This window comes from Argentina silus (assembly GCF_951799395.1).
Source record: "Argentina silus genome assembly, chromosome: 7".
Taxonomy (NCBI): Eukaryota; Metazoa; Chordata; class Actinopteri; order Argentiniformes; family Argentinidae; genus Argentina; species Argentina silus.
In genome coordinates, this window is record NC_139661.1 from 3,767,986 (window position 1) to 3,783,096 (window position 15,111).

A 15,111-nucleotide genomic window follows, 5' to 3' on the forward strand; every position below is an offset into this window, starting at 1 on the left:
CAATGTAATCGGAGAAATGACATTTGGATACACATCGAATGAATGAATGAATGCGCCGATGATTTGTTCCAACAAAATGTATCCACACAAGATGAAATCTGATCCTGTCCGTGCACCGCCTTGACACAAAATGTCAGACACCGCCGTGTCGATAAGCCAATCGAGGTGCCTGTTCAGCTGGTGTTTACTGGGCTCTGGCCAATTACGGTCGAGTACCGAACGGCACTGGCAGCCGCTAACTTCCGCGTCACGCACCAATAACTAAACAGCAGAGGCGGGCATTCATGCCATTTTCTGTACCTGGTTGGCTCTCCGCGGTGTCGGTCACATCACTCATTCCAACTAAGGGGGAAGCAACCACGGCCTTTATAATCTTTCTTTGAGAAAAGGCGAAGACCAATAACACATCGATAGATTGTCGACGGTAAGTAAAACCGGTTGCAGACATAACTAATAGGAAAAACGTATGGATGGCAGTCTAGTGAATAACTGTGTTGTCAGGCAGTATATCATCGCTGTATGATGGCCTTGCCGACTGTCACAAGACAGTCGTGTGGAGGGAGGAGGGGGGTGATGCACGGATGTTATAAGGATACAGATGCAGATGCATTTCGTTCTGTAAAATACAATAATCATATTGACTACAGTCATCGTAATACTGCACAGTTTGTGTGTGGATATTGTAGAGTAGCCTACAGGCCACGGCCGAACAAGATAGCACCGTCAGAATATTTAATGAATTGGTGTCACCTATCGATTTTCCCCTAGCCTGTGACTTTTTGCTACGCTCTTATGCCCACCTATCTTTGTTTCTCTCCTCCACCTATCTGTGTTTCTTGATGTCACTCATTCTCTTTTTGATGTCACTCAGTCTTTGTTTCTTGATAGGTAGTCTTCGTTTCTTGAGGGTTTACAAGTGGTGTAAATGTGGGCCACAGCACAGCCATATCTTGTAGTCGTTACAAACTTGGGAAGGGTCATGGGACTAATCAGTTATTCTTTTCACTCTCTCTCTTTTTTTTTTTTTTTTTGTCTCAGCCTACAGCCAAAATGATCCACAGTCTGTTCCTCGTGAATTCCTCGGGGGACATTTTCCTTGAGAAACACTGGAAGAGTGTCGTGAGCCGCTCCGTCTGCGACTACTTCTTCGAGGCGCAGGAGCGCGCCAGCGAGCCCGAGAATGTCCCCCCGGTCATCCCGACGCCTCACCACTATCTCATCAGCGTCCTCAGGCACCGGATCTACTTTGTGGCTGTCATTCAGAGCGAGGTGCCACCGCTCTTTGTCATCGAGTTCCTCCATAGAGTGGTCGACACATTCCAGGTAGGTGTCTGTGTGTGTGTTTGAGTGAGAGTGATGACCGTATCACTCTCTTCTCACTCTCCATTCCTCATCTCACCCCTCTCCCTCTCCTCTCCCCCTCTCTCACCATGGTCAGGACTATTTCGGGGTGTGCACAGAGGCTGCCATCAAGGACAATGTGGTGGTCGTATACGAGCTGCTGGAAGAGATGCTGGACAACGGTTTCCCCCTCGCAACAGAGTCCAACATCCTCAAAGAACTCATCAAGCCTCCTACCATCCTGCGCACAGTGGTGAACACCATCACAGGTAAGACCTTATCACTCACTCACTCAGTCTGTCACATTGTCTTAACGTAGGTTTTTTTTTTTTGGTCTGGTCGCTAAAAATACATGTCGCTGAATGAATGTTTGTGCCTCTCAGCGGTCCTCTGTGGCTCAGTTGGTAGAGCATGGCGCCAACAACGCTTAGGTTGTGGGTTTGATTCCAGCTGGGACCCTATATACTGAAATGTATGCAATAACTGCGATATAAGTCGCTTTGGATAAAAGCGTCAGCTAAATGGCAGATATTATATGATTTATCATTGGTTGTCATTGTTGTATTCTTTGTAGGCAGCACCAATGTCGGTGAACAGCTCCCGACAGGGCAACTGTCCGTGGTGCCATGGCGACGCACCGGGGTCAAATACACGAACAACGAGGCCTATTTTGATGTGGTGGAGGAGATTGACGCCATCATCGATAAGTCAGGTACAATTCTGCACAGTGACCCAGTATGCTGTCCAGCACAACCTGGACACTGAAACACACAGACAAACCTACACACAGATGTCGAAGCTCCCTTAATGGCTCTCAATTTCTCTCTCTCTCTCTCTCTCTCTTTCCCTCACTCTATCGCTCTCTTTTTCGATCTTTTCGATCTCTTTCTCAGCCTGTTTCTACTGCCAGGCTGTGCTCACTGAGTTCACTGTGTCTCTCTCTCTCTCTCTCTCTCTCTCTCTCTCTCTCTCTCTCTCTCTCTCTCTGTCTCTCTCTCTCTGTCTCTCTCTCTCTGTCTCTCAATTCAATAAACTTTATTGGCATGGTAAGACGTCTTACCTTGCCGAAGCACACATATAGGAACCTATAGATCAACAGTGACCGGAAGGGAAATGATGATGTAGAATGAACAATAACAGTAACAATATAAACAGTTCTAACAATAACAACTCCTACTAGTAGGCTACTAGTTCTGTTTCAGGTTGTCGTGTGACAGGCTGTCCTTAAGGCTGTGGCAGCAAGTCATGTAATTGGCTGCCAATTTGGAGCAATGTGATAAATGTTTCCCCCCCAATAGGAATTGGATTTTCACTGTCTGTTTGTGTGTCAAATTGTATTGTAGTGCTGTGTGTCATTTGGGTAAGGAATGTTAATGTTATTTCCACGTATGTGTTGTAGGAAGAGGTGTAGCTCTGTCTAGGGGCATTCCTCCTTCTAGGGGCAGAACCTACACAGCCTGTCCTCCCTGGGCATCCAGGTCTGCCTGTGGCGGCCTGTTTCTACTGCCAGGCTGTGCTCAATGTCTCTCTCTCTCTCACACTCTCTATCACACACACTCTCTCTCTCTCTCACACACACACACTCTCTCTCTCCCACCACTCTCAGGCTCCACGATCACTGCAGAGATCCAGGGAGTGATTGACGCCTGTGTGAAGCTGACAGGCATGCCTGACCTTACGCTCTCATTCATGGTGAGTCCTCTCTCCTTCCCACTCCCGTGCCGTCCTGCTCCCCGCCTCTCCATTTCCTATGGTTTTTGTTGTGTGCAGTCACTTTATTCATCTGTTTCACTGTTTTATCTCTTTCACTTCCTCCTCCCTGTATTTCTCTTCCTCTTTCATCTTTATAACTCTCTGATCCTCCCCCTCTCTCTCTCTCCCTCATCCGCTCCCAGAACCCTCGGCTGCTGGATGATGTCAGCTTCCACCCGTGCGTGCGGTTTAAGCGTTGGGAAGCCGAGCGGATCCTGTCCTTCATCCCCCCAGATGGAAACTTCCGGTTGCTCTCCTACCACGTCAGCTCCCAGAAGTCAGTGTTGTTCTTCCTCTGTCAGGTTGTAGAGCGTCTCCCCTCGAGGGGGGGGGGGGGGCAGGCAGGCAAAGTGAGGCGGGAATGCCGCGTTGTGTGCTCAAGGCATAACTCTTAATTCAGTCCCCACCCATTCAAATCAACAAAGCATTTCAATGTATATTGACATTGCGGACGAAGCTTGAACCAAAGCTAGGGTAGTTTACATTTGTAAGGACGTTTAACATATCGCAAATATGTTACGTTCACTTTGTTTGAGGTTGGATATTGTTTTTACACATTCAGATATGTACTGGATGTAGCATTACACTGTCTGTAACCGCCACAAACGAAAATAACTTACAGCTCACAGCATAAGTGGTCCTCTGTGGCTCAGTGGGTAGAGCATGGCGCTAACAGCACTTAGGTTGTGGGTTTGATTCCCGCTGGGACCATATATACTGAAAAGTGTATGCACTCACTGCATGTAATGTAAGTCACTTTGGATAAAAGCGTCAGCTATCAGTTATCAGCTAGTGTTGTGACTATCGTCAAACAGCTCTTAGCCGCTCCTGGATAAACAATTGAAAAAGTGTTTTTTGCTGCGCCACAAACTCCATCAATGTCCAGTCCGACATCTATCTCTGGGTGGTGTTTCCACGAAATAATGAATATCTGCCATATGAACAACGGGCAAGATGGTGACCTACTAATTAGGTGCAGTTAGCGGGGGTTCCAATAACCGTGGCGGTGGCGGAGGCGGTGGTGATGAGTGGTGATGTTGAGCTGCGTTGTGTGTTTTTGGGGGGGGGGGGGGGGGGAAACGTATGACTCTCATCCTTCATGCATGTTCCACTTCCCCCAATACCTGGGACCTTTCACACCTGCTGAACCTTCACCGGGTCACCTGGTGCACTGCTGCCTCTAGTGGCAGGACACACGACAGCCCAATAAACAATACATTTACATTCACAGTACATAGATGGCATTTAGCAGACGCCTTTATCCAAAGCGACTTACAACAAATCCATTTGTTTAAGTAAGTGAACCATCTATCCATCGGTCATCATAAGATAAAGTAATCAATACTCTGACCAGGGGCCATAGGCAGTCACAATGCTAGAAGAAGGGATTTTTTTTATTAACAGGAGAGAAACTTGTACAGGGGGGTAGTGGGGGTGAAGGGGTCTTTAGGGGGCGGGGGGGGTAACACAGACAGACAATTGGCTCCTACAACTAGTGCATTTTAGAAAAACCTGTTTTATCTTGATTGCGTGAGGCTCGGTCTGTTTGTTACTCTTGTTTTGAACTATCTTGCGCACTGTTGCTACTAGATTCGGGTCTCCTCGGGTGCTTTGTTCTGCCTCTCTGGCCTGCCTGTGGTGTTCTTGACGTTTTCTGTGTGTGTGCCCCTTTCAGTCTGGTGGCCATCCCCGTGTACGTCAAGCACAACATCACCTTCAGAGAGGGCAGCTCTCAGGGCCGCTTTGACCTGACCCTGGGCCCCAAGCAGACCATGGGCAAGTCTGTGGAGTCTGTCCTGGTGACCAGCCAGCTGCCCCGCGGGGTCCTCAACACCAACCTCAACGCCTCCCAGGGAACCTACACCTTCGACCCAGTCACCAAGGTAGGTGTGTCTGTGTGTGTGTGTACTTATTTTTGTAAGGTTTTGTTTGCCCCCGTCAACTGATTTTCGCTCTTGTTGTATGGTTTGATGTCGTAGCTATGGAGACCTGACATATACTTGATCATTCCTTGTTGATAATGTTAAGGACCTTTTTTTTTTTTCCCTCTTCATTATGATTTCGGGGGCTTTTCATGAACTTGTTGCCAAATTTCCTACCCTGGTGTGTGTGTTTGAGAGAGAGAGAGATGAGAGAAAGATATGTCCTTCTCACTGTGTGTGTGTGTGTGTGTGTGTGTGTGTGTGTGTGTGTGTGTGTGTGTGTGTTGTGATTACTCTGTGGTTGTTTTTTGGCCCAGCTCTTGTCGTGGGAAGTAGGTAAGATCAACCCCCAGAAGCTGCCCAGTCTGAAAGGGTCTATGAGCCTGCAGGCTGGGGCCTCCAAGCCGGACGAGAACCCCACCATCAACATACAGTTGAAGATCCAGCAGATGGCCATCTCAGGTACCACAGACACACACATACTCCAGCACTGCAGGGCAGACAGACATCCACCCAGATTAGCATCTATCATCACACAGCCTGTTTAGCAGACGGTCACATGACATCCTGACAGCATGTTCATAGCATACACTTGCCACTAGGTGGAGCCAACCAACCAAAATGTGTTAAGACATGCAAAAACAGGCCTGCATCGAATGATGATGTAGGTTGATCCACTTGCAGAGGTAAAGTCATTTATCAGTGTGATCTATTGTGGTTATTGAAGGTGAAGCATGTCACCTTTAATAATGAGAGTTGCCGTCTTCTTTGGCCACACTGAAAATGTGAACTTAAATGTAACTTAAAATGCTGTGTTTTCTAATAGAGGCAAATACGTCCATAACCTTGTAAACAAATTCAATTTCATATAGGTACGTAAAGATCAGTGCTCGACCTCGACACCAGATTTTAGAAAGTGCTTTGTTTGGACCAAAACAGTGCTTTTCACCGAATGTTCTTTCACTTTATTTCATTCTGTGGTCACTGTCAATTTATCATGGCCATTTACCACTATTTTAAAGCTTTTTTAAAGAATAGTTGTATGACATTTTGTTCTGTCGTTGTCCATTGTTCAACAGGATTGAAGGTGAATAGGTTGGATATGTATGGGGAGAAGTACAAACCTTTCAAAGGCATCAAGTACATGACCAAGGCTGGCAAGTTCCAGGTCCGGACATAGAGGCCCCAACCACCCTCTGACCTCTGCAACCACAACCACTACCAGAGAGGGGAGGGAGATTTAGGGGGGGGGGGGCAATGAAATACTGTAGGGAAGGGGGAGACGCCACGGTACATTCCCCTGTGTAAATGCATTTCAGGATTTATCCACTCAAACTGTGGGCTCTGCTGTCAGAACAGGATGTGTGACTGGCCATGTACACACGCGCACACACACACACACACACACATACGCCTCTATCAAAGTGATTTGCACATTCAAATGTGCGGAGATAAGATAAGGCCACCTGTCCCCGAGTATCAGTGTCTACAGCTTCTGTTGTAACGCCTAAAATGGCTCTTGTCTGTTGTGAGTTTCATTTCAAGGTTATTCCCCCCCCTGTCTAAATGCTGTGCTTTAGCTTTTCTCTGGTGAGAGAATAGCCGGGGCGAAATATCTTATTTTAGCTCCCTCTTATGATTTTTCTCCTGTCTACTTCTGCCATCTCTCTTCCCGTCTTCCAGTCCGTTTGATTTATTCCGTTCCTTATCATTCCACATTGTTCCTTTTTTCCCGCTTTCTTCTTCTTCTCTTCATTCATTCCAACACTCCACAGTTTTCTTTAGACTTCTCCCTCTGTTCCGCTCTTCTGTGACCACGGTTATTTCTGTGTCTGTCTGTTATCAACACTGAAATCGGCACACCCGTGTATTCGAGAATGTGACTAGAATCTGTCCCTCCTGCTGAGTGCACTTCCACAACTAGTGGTATTATTATCATTTTCCTTCCAAAGCAAATCTGACGGTTGTAGTATGTACGACTGATGTATGTGTGTGATTTATTGTTGTGTTATTTTTCATGGAATGTATCAGGCAGAGCACCACGTGGCCTACCTGATGTTTTATCCATCTTTATTACCTTTTTTTTTATTATTATTATTTATTGACATGATCCATGGCTGAATCCTGGTTAGAGCTCCATGTCCTATATACTATAGTGTACGATTATGGCTCAAATTTCTCTTATCGCTTAAATTCTTTATGGCTCCTTATTGAATTCTACAGAGGCTTGTATTTGGCACCATGACGACCAATGAGATAAAACATACCTCCCTCCATGCAGCGACTGAAGCTGTCCTGGACAGTGCCCTGGCTCTGGTTTTTCTCTTTGTAAGCTCTCTGTATACTGACTGACCAAGCACTGACTCCCTACTGAAGTTTCACCACATACTGTACCTGTCAAGAATGTTAAAAGGTTTGCATTTGTATTTACAGCGTTTGTTTGTGTGTTTGTCAGATAACTTCGAAAGGAGTTTTGAAACGGTATGAAAATAAAGAAGTTGGATTTGAAATTAGTTTCGAAACACTGTATATGACTGGTTGATCTCTGCATTGCTGTAGTGATTTACTGGAAATTAGAAACAAATATTTGATTTGTTATACATAATAGGCTATCTACTTTTGTTAATATTTGACGTTGCTGATGCAGAAGGTAAAGTAGTGTGTCGTGTACATCAGATCTGAGTCTTATTAGAGACATATTATAGATGTACAAAACATGGTGGTCTTGCACCATGCGTGCAGTCGACAATCTGTCCCATAGTCCCTATAGTAATATGTGATTTTGGAGAATGTGCTATATCATGAAGTTAGACATATACTAATATTTACCATTTTGGTCAAGAGGATAATCTCACATTCTGACAGATTATAGAATATCTAGAGGTATTAGTGTAGCCTAATGTCATGTCAAGCGTCAACCTTTGAGAATATGAATCGAGAATGACGTAACGTCAAGGGAGCGTTAACCCTCTCGTTCCAACTCCACTCCGTAATTTGCTGATCACTTTAACCTCTCAACAACGTTTTCTTCTCTCTTTTTTTTCTTCCTACTCCTCTTCGTCTTTTAACTCTAAACAGACCTCGGTCCTTCGACGAGACATAAGTAAAAAAAAAAGTGTGTCAAAGAAGTTTAAAGAGAATCGCGCGTTTTTTCGGATCTCTGATTGATTGGCGATTTAGAGATTTGCTTTAATTGTTACATTTAAAGTGCAACTTATTACAACTTTTTCTTTACTCGAAATTATTAATCTTCGAATTGCTGTCACTAATTGCATCTTGATACTTTCTTGGTCAAGAGGGAGTCAGTCAGTACTCCCTTATTTTTTTATAATATTTTTAAAGTTAATTCGAAGAGGAAAATCGAGGCATTTAAACACCCACCCGTCAAACGTGGTATGTATCCAATATATTTCTCTACCTCTGTCCTCTACCTTTGCTTTGCCTTTTCTATAAGCCTTCCATGTAGTAGCTCGCTGTCAAAAGAAATGTAGATGTGTATTCCACTAAGTGAAAGTGAGCAAATTCTCACCAGTAAAGCAATTAGTCAAATACACATTGCCAACGATAAACGCACTGTTAGTTGTGACTTCACACATTGCTAAGTAGAATTTTATTGTGAGCTATCAGTCAGATAAAAAACATGTACATATAATGGCATCTAATTGTCTATTGTCCTATCTTATTCTTTCTCACTAATATCCTTTGATCATTTGTTATTGCCGATCTTGCACCCTGGGGTGATGTTTTGAAAGTGTAGCGGGGGGGTCTTCCTTATTTGTTTGTTTTTCCCTACTGACGCCCTAAAACTGACACTTGTGTTAACTATACAAGCATATCATTTAAGCCTATAGCCTATGGTCTATGGAAAATAATAATAACGGTACTACAGAGTCCACGGTCGGTCTTTATTATTTGCGCGGCGTCGCCGCCGGTTAAAGCACCGGTATAAAGTGCTGAATAAGCCACGTGCTTATTTAGGAAGCAGGCTCGTAGAGCGCGTGTTACCGGGGCAGAGACAGCGGTCCGTTTGATCTGCTCTTATCTACCTCAGGTAAATACGACCAGCAAGCGTAGACACAAGACGAATCATGCTTCTTTTCGATCGTTTAGGTGTAATAAAAATATTTGGATACTTCCCACCCTCTAAATCGCTGTTCCTATCATGCTATTGATCTACATTGTAGCCTATTGGATTAACATTGTATGACTTCTATGTTGGCGACACAACCATAAACATGACACAATGCATGACACAAAATGAGTAATTAGCCTAATTCTCTTGAATGTCTTCCACCCAGTCGCCAGCCCACATGATGCAATAGTCTAATAGGCTAGGCTTTACACGTAGAGACAAGAAATGCATGTAGACTTAAATATGAATATTTAGGCATCATACTAATTCAGTGCAGTCATTATTTGGTCTCTCTGTAGGCGCACGCTAGTCAGAAATACATTGGCACAAGTTCTCTTGTGTCATATTTGACCCGTTAAAATGTTGCGACGTTGTAATCATTTTGGCCTTGTTGGAAAGACTTCCTTTAACTACTGTTCATGTTGGCGCGAAACAAGCCTACATCCACCAGGCAAACGTGTGATGTTTGAAGTAAGTCTCTGAACTGACCCACGGGTGCCATTATTCAATGTATTTAATACCATTATTTCATGTTTGTACTAAAGCATGCAGCGAACCATGCGGTGAACTCGCTGCACCTACAACTAAGGCCCATTCATTATTAATTTCAGTGTCCAAAGGAGAGTTTCTGTTTATTTCATTTCTGTTTTCCTAAAATCTTATAAGAACATTATGCTGAAGGGGAAGACTCAAGGAGTAGATGGATAGACTAGTCAGGCCTATAGGGTGGGTTTCTCGCTGGTTCGGACCATTGGTTTGGACACAGTTAAAACATTTCAGTTTATTGACGGTTGACTGGAGTCTCTGACCGCGGAACAAAGGGTGCCGTCTCGGGCATCAACGAAACCCCCTTTTCCCATTCACCGAGGCCAAACAAAGCCTCCTCCTCATGGGGACTAGCCATAGAACGCAGCATCTTCTCATACTTGGCACGTAGGCCACGTTATCGACCAGCGCGACATCTGGGCCTTAAATCCCCCTCTGTCATCCCACACAAATAAATGACTTGTCACCAATATTCCAGTCTAAATACTAGTCTGAATGTTTCTCTCACCAAGGTTGACTTTGTGGTGAAAATGTACACTTGAATTGATTATCTTTTATGGCTTGTCATTGTCATAACGTAGTTATAAATAACAATTTATTTGTATTTTATTTTATTTATAACCTACTGTACAAGAACCCCAAACATAATTATTATAATTAACATGATGTATGTGTTATATAATGTCTTGTAAGAGTAATTGCCCTCTCTTATTTATTCCTCCTCTATGCTGTTGTTTTGACACCTTCAGACTGCACCCAGGTACTGCTGGGCAGACAAGCATGGCTCCACTGACACCTCCACCCCTGCAGTGGTTATGGTCTCTGGGTAGCTGGGAACGATGATCCGTAGCTTCAGTGCCCACTCTGATCCACCAGGCCAACCCGGTGACTAGCAGCATGGGACAGATGGACTAGCATCCACACGTAAAGCCTGCCTCCCCGTCCCCTCTCAGTTCCAACAACAACTAAATCCACCCAGCTCCAGACTCCGATTAACCCATTGTGTGCTGTGCTACTGTGAAACCCCTAAACTGCCAGGGCTGGACTGCCAACATGCACAGACCCAGGGGGGGCCCCGGCTCCCCGCCCCAGGACATCTACAAATTCTCCCTGGATGGTGAGGACACCCAGGTCTACCTACGGGGGAAAGCAGCCATGGAGGGGGTGTCCCCTTTGAGCGAGTATATCCAGACAGAGCACCAGCAAGGGGGCCTCTTCTCCCTGCCCCCCCTGGACGACAGCCAGGAGACCCCGAGGCCTGAGGCCCCCCAGAAGAAGAAGCGGAAGAGGTGCGGCGTGTGCGTCCCCTGCCTGCGCAAGGACAACTGCGGCACCTGCAGCAACTGTCTGAACCGCAAGGTCGGACACCAGATCTGTCGGTTGCGGAAGTGTGACCATCTGAAGAAGAAGAGGGGCAACCAGGAGGTGGGTGGAAACCAAACCTATATAGGCCATTTAGCTGACGCTTTTATCCAAAGCCACTTACCTCGCAGCGAGTGCATACATTTCAGTGTACAGTACCAGTCAAACGTTTGGACACACCTTGCCAAGAGTGCGCAAAGCTGTCATCAAAGCAAAAGGTGGCTACTTTGAAGAATCTAAAATATAAACCATATTCTGGTTTGTTTAACACTTTTTTGTTTTCTACATAATTCCATATGTGTTCCTTCATAGTGTTGATGTCTTCAGTATTAATCTACAATGTAGAAAGTAATAAAAAATAAAGAAAAACAATTGAATGAGAAGGTGGTGTCCAAACTTTTGACCGGTACTGTATATGGTCCCAGTGGGAATCAAACCCACAACCTTAGCGTTGTTAACGCCATGCTCTACCAACTGAGCCACAGAGGACCACAACATCATCCCCTGGCAGAGGCCACAGCACATTCACAACCCCATAGTTAAAGCTCCTCCATAAGGGCCTTTTGTCCACAGTGTGTGTGTTGTGTAGGCTAGAGAATGCTAGTAAATGGTTTATCAGGCCAGTTACTCTTTGTTTATGTGTCTGGGGGAACTGGTCTACTACACGATGTGGACCAGGGCTTCCTCCCTCTATCTCTGGAGTGTGCTGAGTGGGCAACACACTAGAGGACACAGTCCCAGTGCTTCTCTGTTAGGCCGTGGTGTCATTCTGACTGCTGAAAATAGCAGTTAGTAAATATTTGCCTGCCAACATAGCTCTCTGAAGTGTAGTGCCCAGAAATGTAATTGTTTTTGAATTGGACGTTTGTTACCGTTTAGATTTGAGCAGCATTCATGGCCATATGTGGGTACACCTTGGAGAAGAGGAGAAATGTTATCACTTTGTTACAGCTAAATCACATATACTTCGAAACGTCTTAACATCCTTTAGTTTCTCTAAGAATGGTTGGAGACGTCAATCCAGCCACCATTAACTCATGACAACAACACCATGTCCAAGCGCTGTCTGGATCCACCCTTGACATTCTTTAGTTGTCAGGTCCTGACATGCATCTCCCAAGGCCTGGTTAAAGGGATACCTAAATACTGTTAAAATTAATTTTAACCATTACCTAAATTCACCTAAGGAGACTAACTTCAAACAAAGTTGTCAAGCGACTAGTCAACCTACCTTTGCACAGACGTTGTAAACCAGTTTGAGGTGTAATCACTCTGGATATTTCCAAGTTGTTTGTCCAAGCTTATCATTAAAGGTCAGGGAAACAGATGAGACAACCACACTAAGGTGTGTGTGTGTGTGTGTGTGTGTGTGTGTGTGTGTGTGTGTGTGTGTGTGTGTGTGTGTGTGTGTGTGTGTGTGTGTGTGTGTGTGTGTGTGTGTGGTGAAGGTGGAGTTGCATGCATGTACTGTATTTCATGGTTTATTTCTTCTTCATTTAATTCTTCAGTTTCACTTCTGAAATGATCACAAAAGCATCACCACACTTCACTGTCTTTTCAAACAGAAACATTCACATGGCCACAGATTCCAAAACATGTTTTTTACATGGCTTAAAATGGAAAGGAAGGAAATAAGGTGAACTTTTGTTATAGTTTTCATGAAAAGGCCATAGTATCCATACTTCAGTAGCTATACACCAATACCCATGTCTTCCTTCTCTCTCTACCAGCAGACTCAGCAGTAGCCTGGTCAGGCTATGAGACTGGATTTGTATGTGTGTATACATTATGTGTGTGTGTGTGTGTGTGGATAGACCTTCTATCTTAAGTGTTTAACAAACAGCAGCAGTGGAGAATTCCTTGAGCTCCCTTTGCGTTTTCTCCTCTGACCCCTGAGGCCAATGCAGGGGTGGGGGTTGACCTTAGGTCAGGGAGTGTGTGTGTGTGTGTGTGTGTGTGTGTGTGTGTGTGTGTGTGTGTGTGTGTACACAGCGGGTAGGGGTTGAAAGCAGGAGGACAGGAAGAATGTAAATAAATAGTCAGCAACGGGGAGGGAGGGCTCAGGAAAGCTAGGTGAGCTAGGGATGAGGGATAAGGGATGAGGGATGAGGGAGAGGGGCAGACTCGCGGGAAATGACATTGTCGACAGTGACATGTCACGGGAGACAGGGTGGCCTGAGACCTAGGGGGATGAGAGGAAGAGGTCTGAGGAGGGGGGGGAAGAGAACCAGTCAATCACAGGAAATCTGGCCTTCCCCCTGCCCTGCTCTGCCCCTTTGTTTTCACACACTATCACTGTCCCAATCACTTGGATCCTGTGCTCTGGGACGTGTATTTATGGGCTGTATAAACCCATTTCCCGGTACTGTGTAAACTATAGATGCATTCCGATACAGTACAGTAATATCTAACACAGGTTATTTTTTGGAGTGTGGTACACTCTTGTATTTTGCAGTTTTATTGGAGCAAGATCGTAGAGAAAGACAAGAGAGGGTAGATCAGCAGGGCACGGGCCGGATTCAAACCCATGCCTACATGGACATATGTGTGCACGGTAAGCCGTGGTGCTAGACCACTGGACCACCCCAGGCCACAGTAACATCAAACCTTGATAGAACCTTTGACATGACGCAGGGTCGAATACGTATGCATCACAGCTGATGTTTGCAGGCTGGATACATGACCCTAATTGTAATGTATGGTCATTGTCTATTCCCAGAGAACGCCATTGTTCGGAGAAGTCGTAGACTGTTTATGGTTGTCATAGATCAGACCTTGTGAACTCTAGGGGAACTCTAGCAGAGTCTGATAGAGGGTTCTCACTAGAACCATAAAGGCTTGTCCTCAGGTTGGGTCCCTGTGGAGTGGTTTTGTCCTGAAGCAGCGCTTGCCTGTCTGTATCTGCGTAGATCGAGTGAAGAGGTGATATCATTTCGGCTGATTGCACCCTTGTAACAGTGGGCTCAGTTGAGAGTAAGACTGGTGTAATTAGGGTTTGTCTGGACCTGAGAAAACCATCCCCCCATCACTCCCACGGAGAGAGAGAGAGAGAAAGAGAGAGAGAAACAGAGAGAGAGAGAAACAGAGAGAGAGAGAAACAGAAACAGAGAGAGAGAGAGAGTATTGTGTATTATACAGTAGCACAGATCATGCATGATAGATTCAGCAGACCTATGATCTGATGTACATGTTAGATAGTGACAGCGAACCCAATGACTAGAACAGTCAGAGGGAGAGAGAGAGAGAAGGCAGCAACATCAGTGTCTGGAGGTGAACTGTACTGAGCTGAGAGGCTGTCCATCACCCCCCCCCCCCCCTCCTACCTCCCTCCCCCCCTCCTCTGACCCCTGTGTGGGTGCACCAGCAGAGTCCCCATGGCAACAACATCCCATATGAGCTCCACCTCTCCGGTGCAGACATCAAAGGAGTATACAGACACACACTCACATCTCACATCTCACACACACACACACACACACACACACACACACACACACACATCTGATGGTGTTAGCGATCTTTTGAATCAACCTTGGTGTAGCCAGCTAGCTAATTTACCAAAGAACCAAAATGGTCTTTTCCAATAATGACCTGGTTGGTTCTGATGAGAGATTTGATTGGTGGATGAATTGAAGCGGTGGACCAGTAATGACGCACGTATCACACTTCCCCTGCTCCTCCTCTGTGATTTCCCATGGAGACAGGTGACAGCGGTCAAGACGAGTGTGTGTGTGTGTGTGTGTGTGTGTGTGTGTGTGTGTGTGTGTGTGTGTGTGTGGAGGAGAGAGAGAGAGAGAGAGAAAGAAAGGGGTGTTGTGAGGATTAGCAGTGGGCTTTAGAGAGGCATTGTCAGAGGAAAGTGGGGACAGAGGGGCTTAATTAATACCATTAATTGGCCTGTAATTGCAGCTGAACTGTACTCCCTCCTCCCTCCCCCCACCCTTTCTCCACTCTCTCCCCTCCCCGCTCGGAAATGCAGATTTTAACAACTCGTTATCACAGTGATTGTAATGAGTCCCTCTCTGCCCCTCGTATCTGTGGTGCGTCTTTTAGTCT

General features: G+C 45.5%; 2 protein-coding genes across 2 annotated transcripts in view; both read left to right on the top strand.

Annotated features, from left to right (window-relative positions):
* The first annotated feature begins 331 nt into the window (after nt 1-331).
* ap3m2 (adaptor related protein complex 3 subunit mu 2) lies at nt 332-7,519 on the top strand. The gene is made up of 9 exons (XM_083673604.1): nt 332-424; nt 1,039-1,323; nt 1,439-1,610; nt 1,916-2,053; nt 2,948-3,033; nt 3,237-3,370; nt 4,769-4,976; nt 5,333-5,477; nt 6,095-7,519. The coding sequence occupies exons 2-9, from the start codon at nt 1,051-1,053 to the stop codon at nt 6,193-6,195; spliced, it is 1,257 nt and encodes a 418-aa protein (XP_083529730.1). The 5' UTR covers nt 332-424; nt 1,039-1,050; the 3' UTR covers nt 6,196-7,519.
* A 3,589-nt stretch (nt 7,520-11,108) lies between these two features.
* The window catches only part of tet3 (tet methylcytosine dioxygenase 3), a 42,085-nt gene continuing 38,082 nt past the window's right edge, over nt 11,109-15,111 (top strand). The window contains exon 1 of the mRNA XM_083673904.1: nt 11,109-11,118. The gene's annotated coding sequence lies outside the window, so the exon portion shown is untranslated. The remainder of the gene's footprint in view (nt 11,119-15,111) is intronic.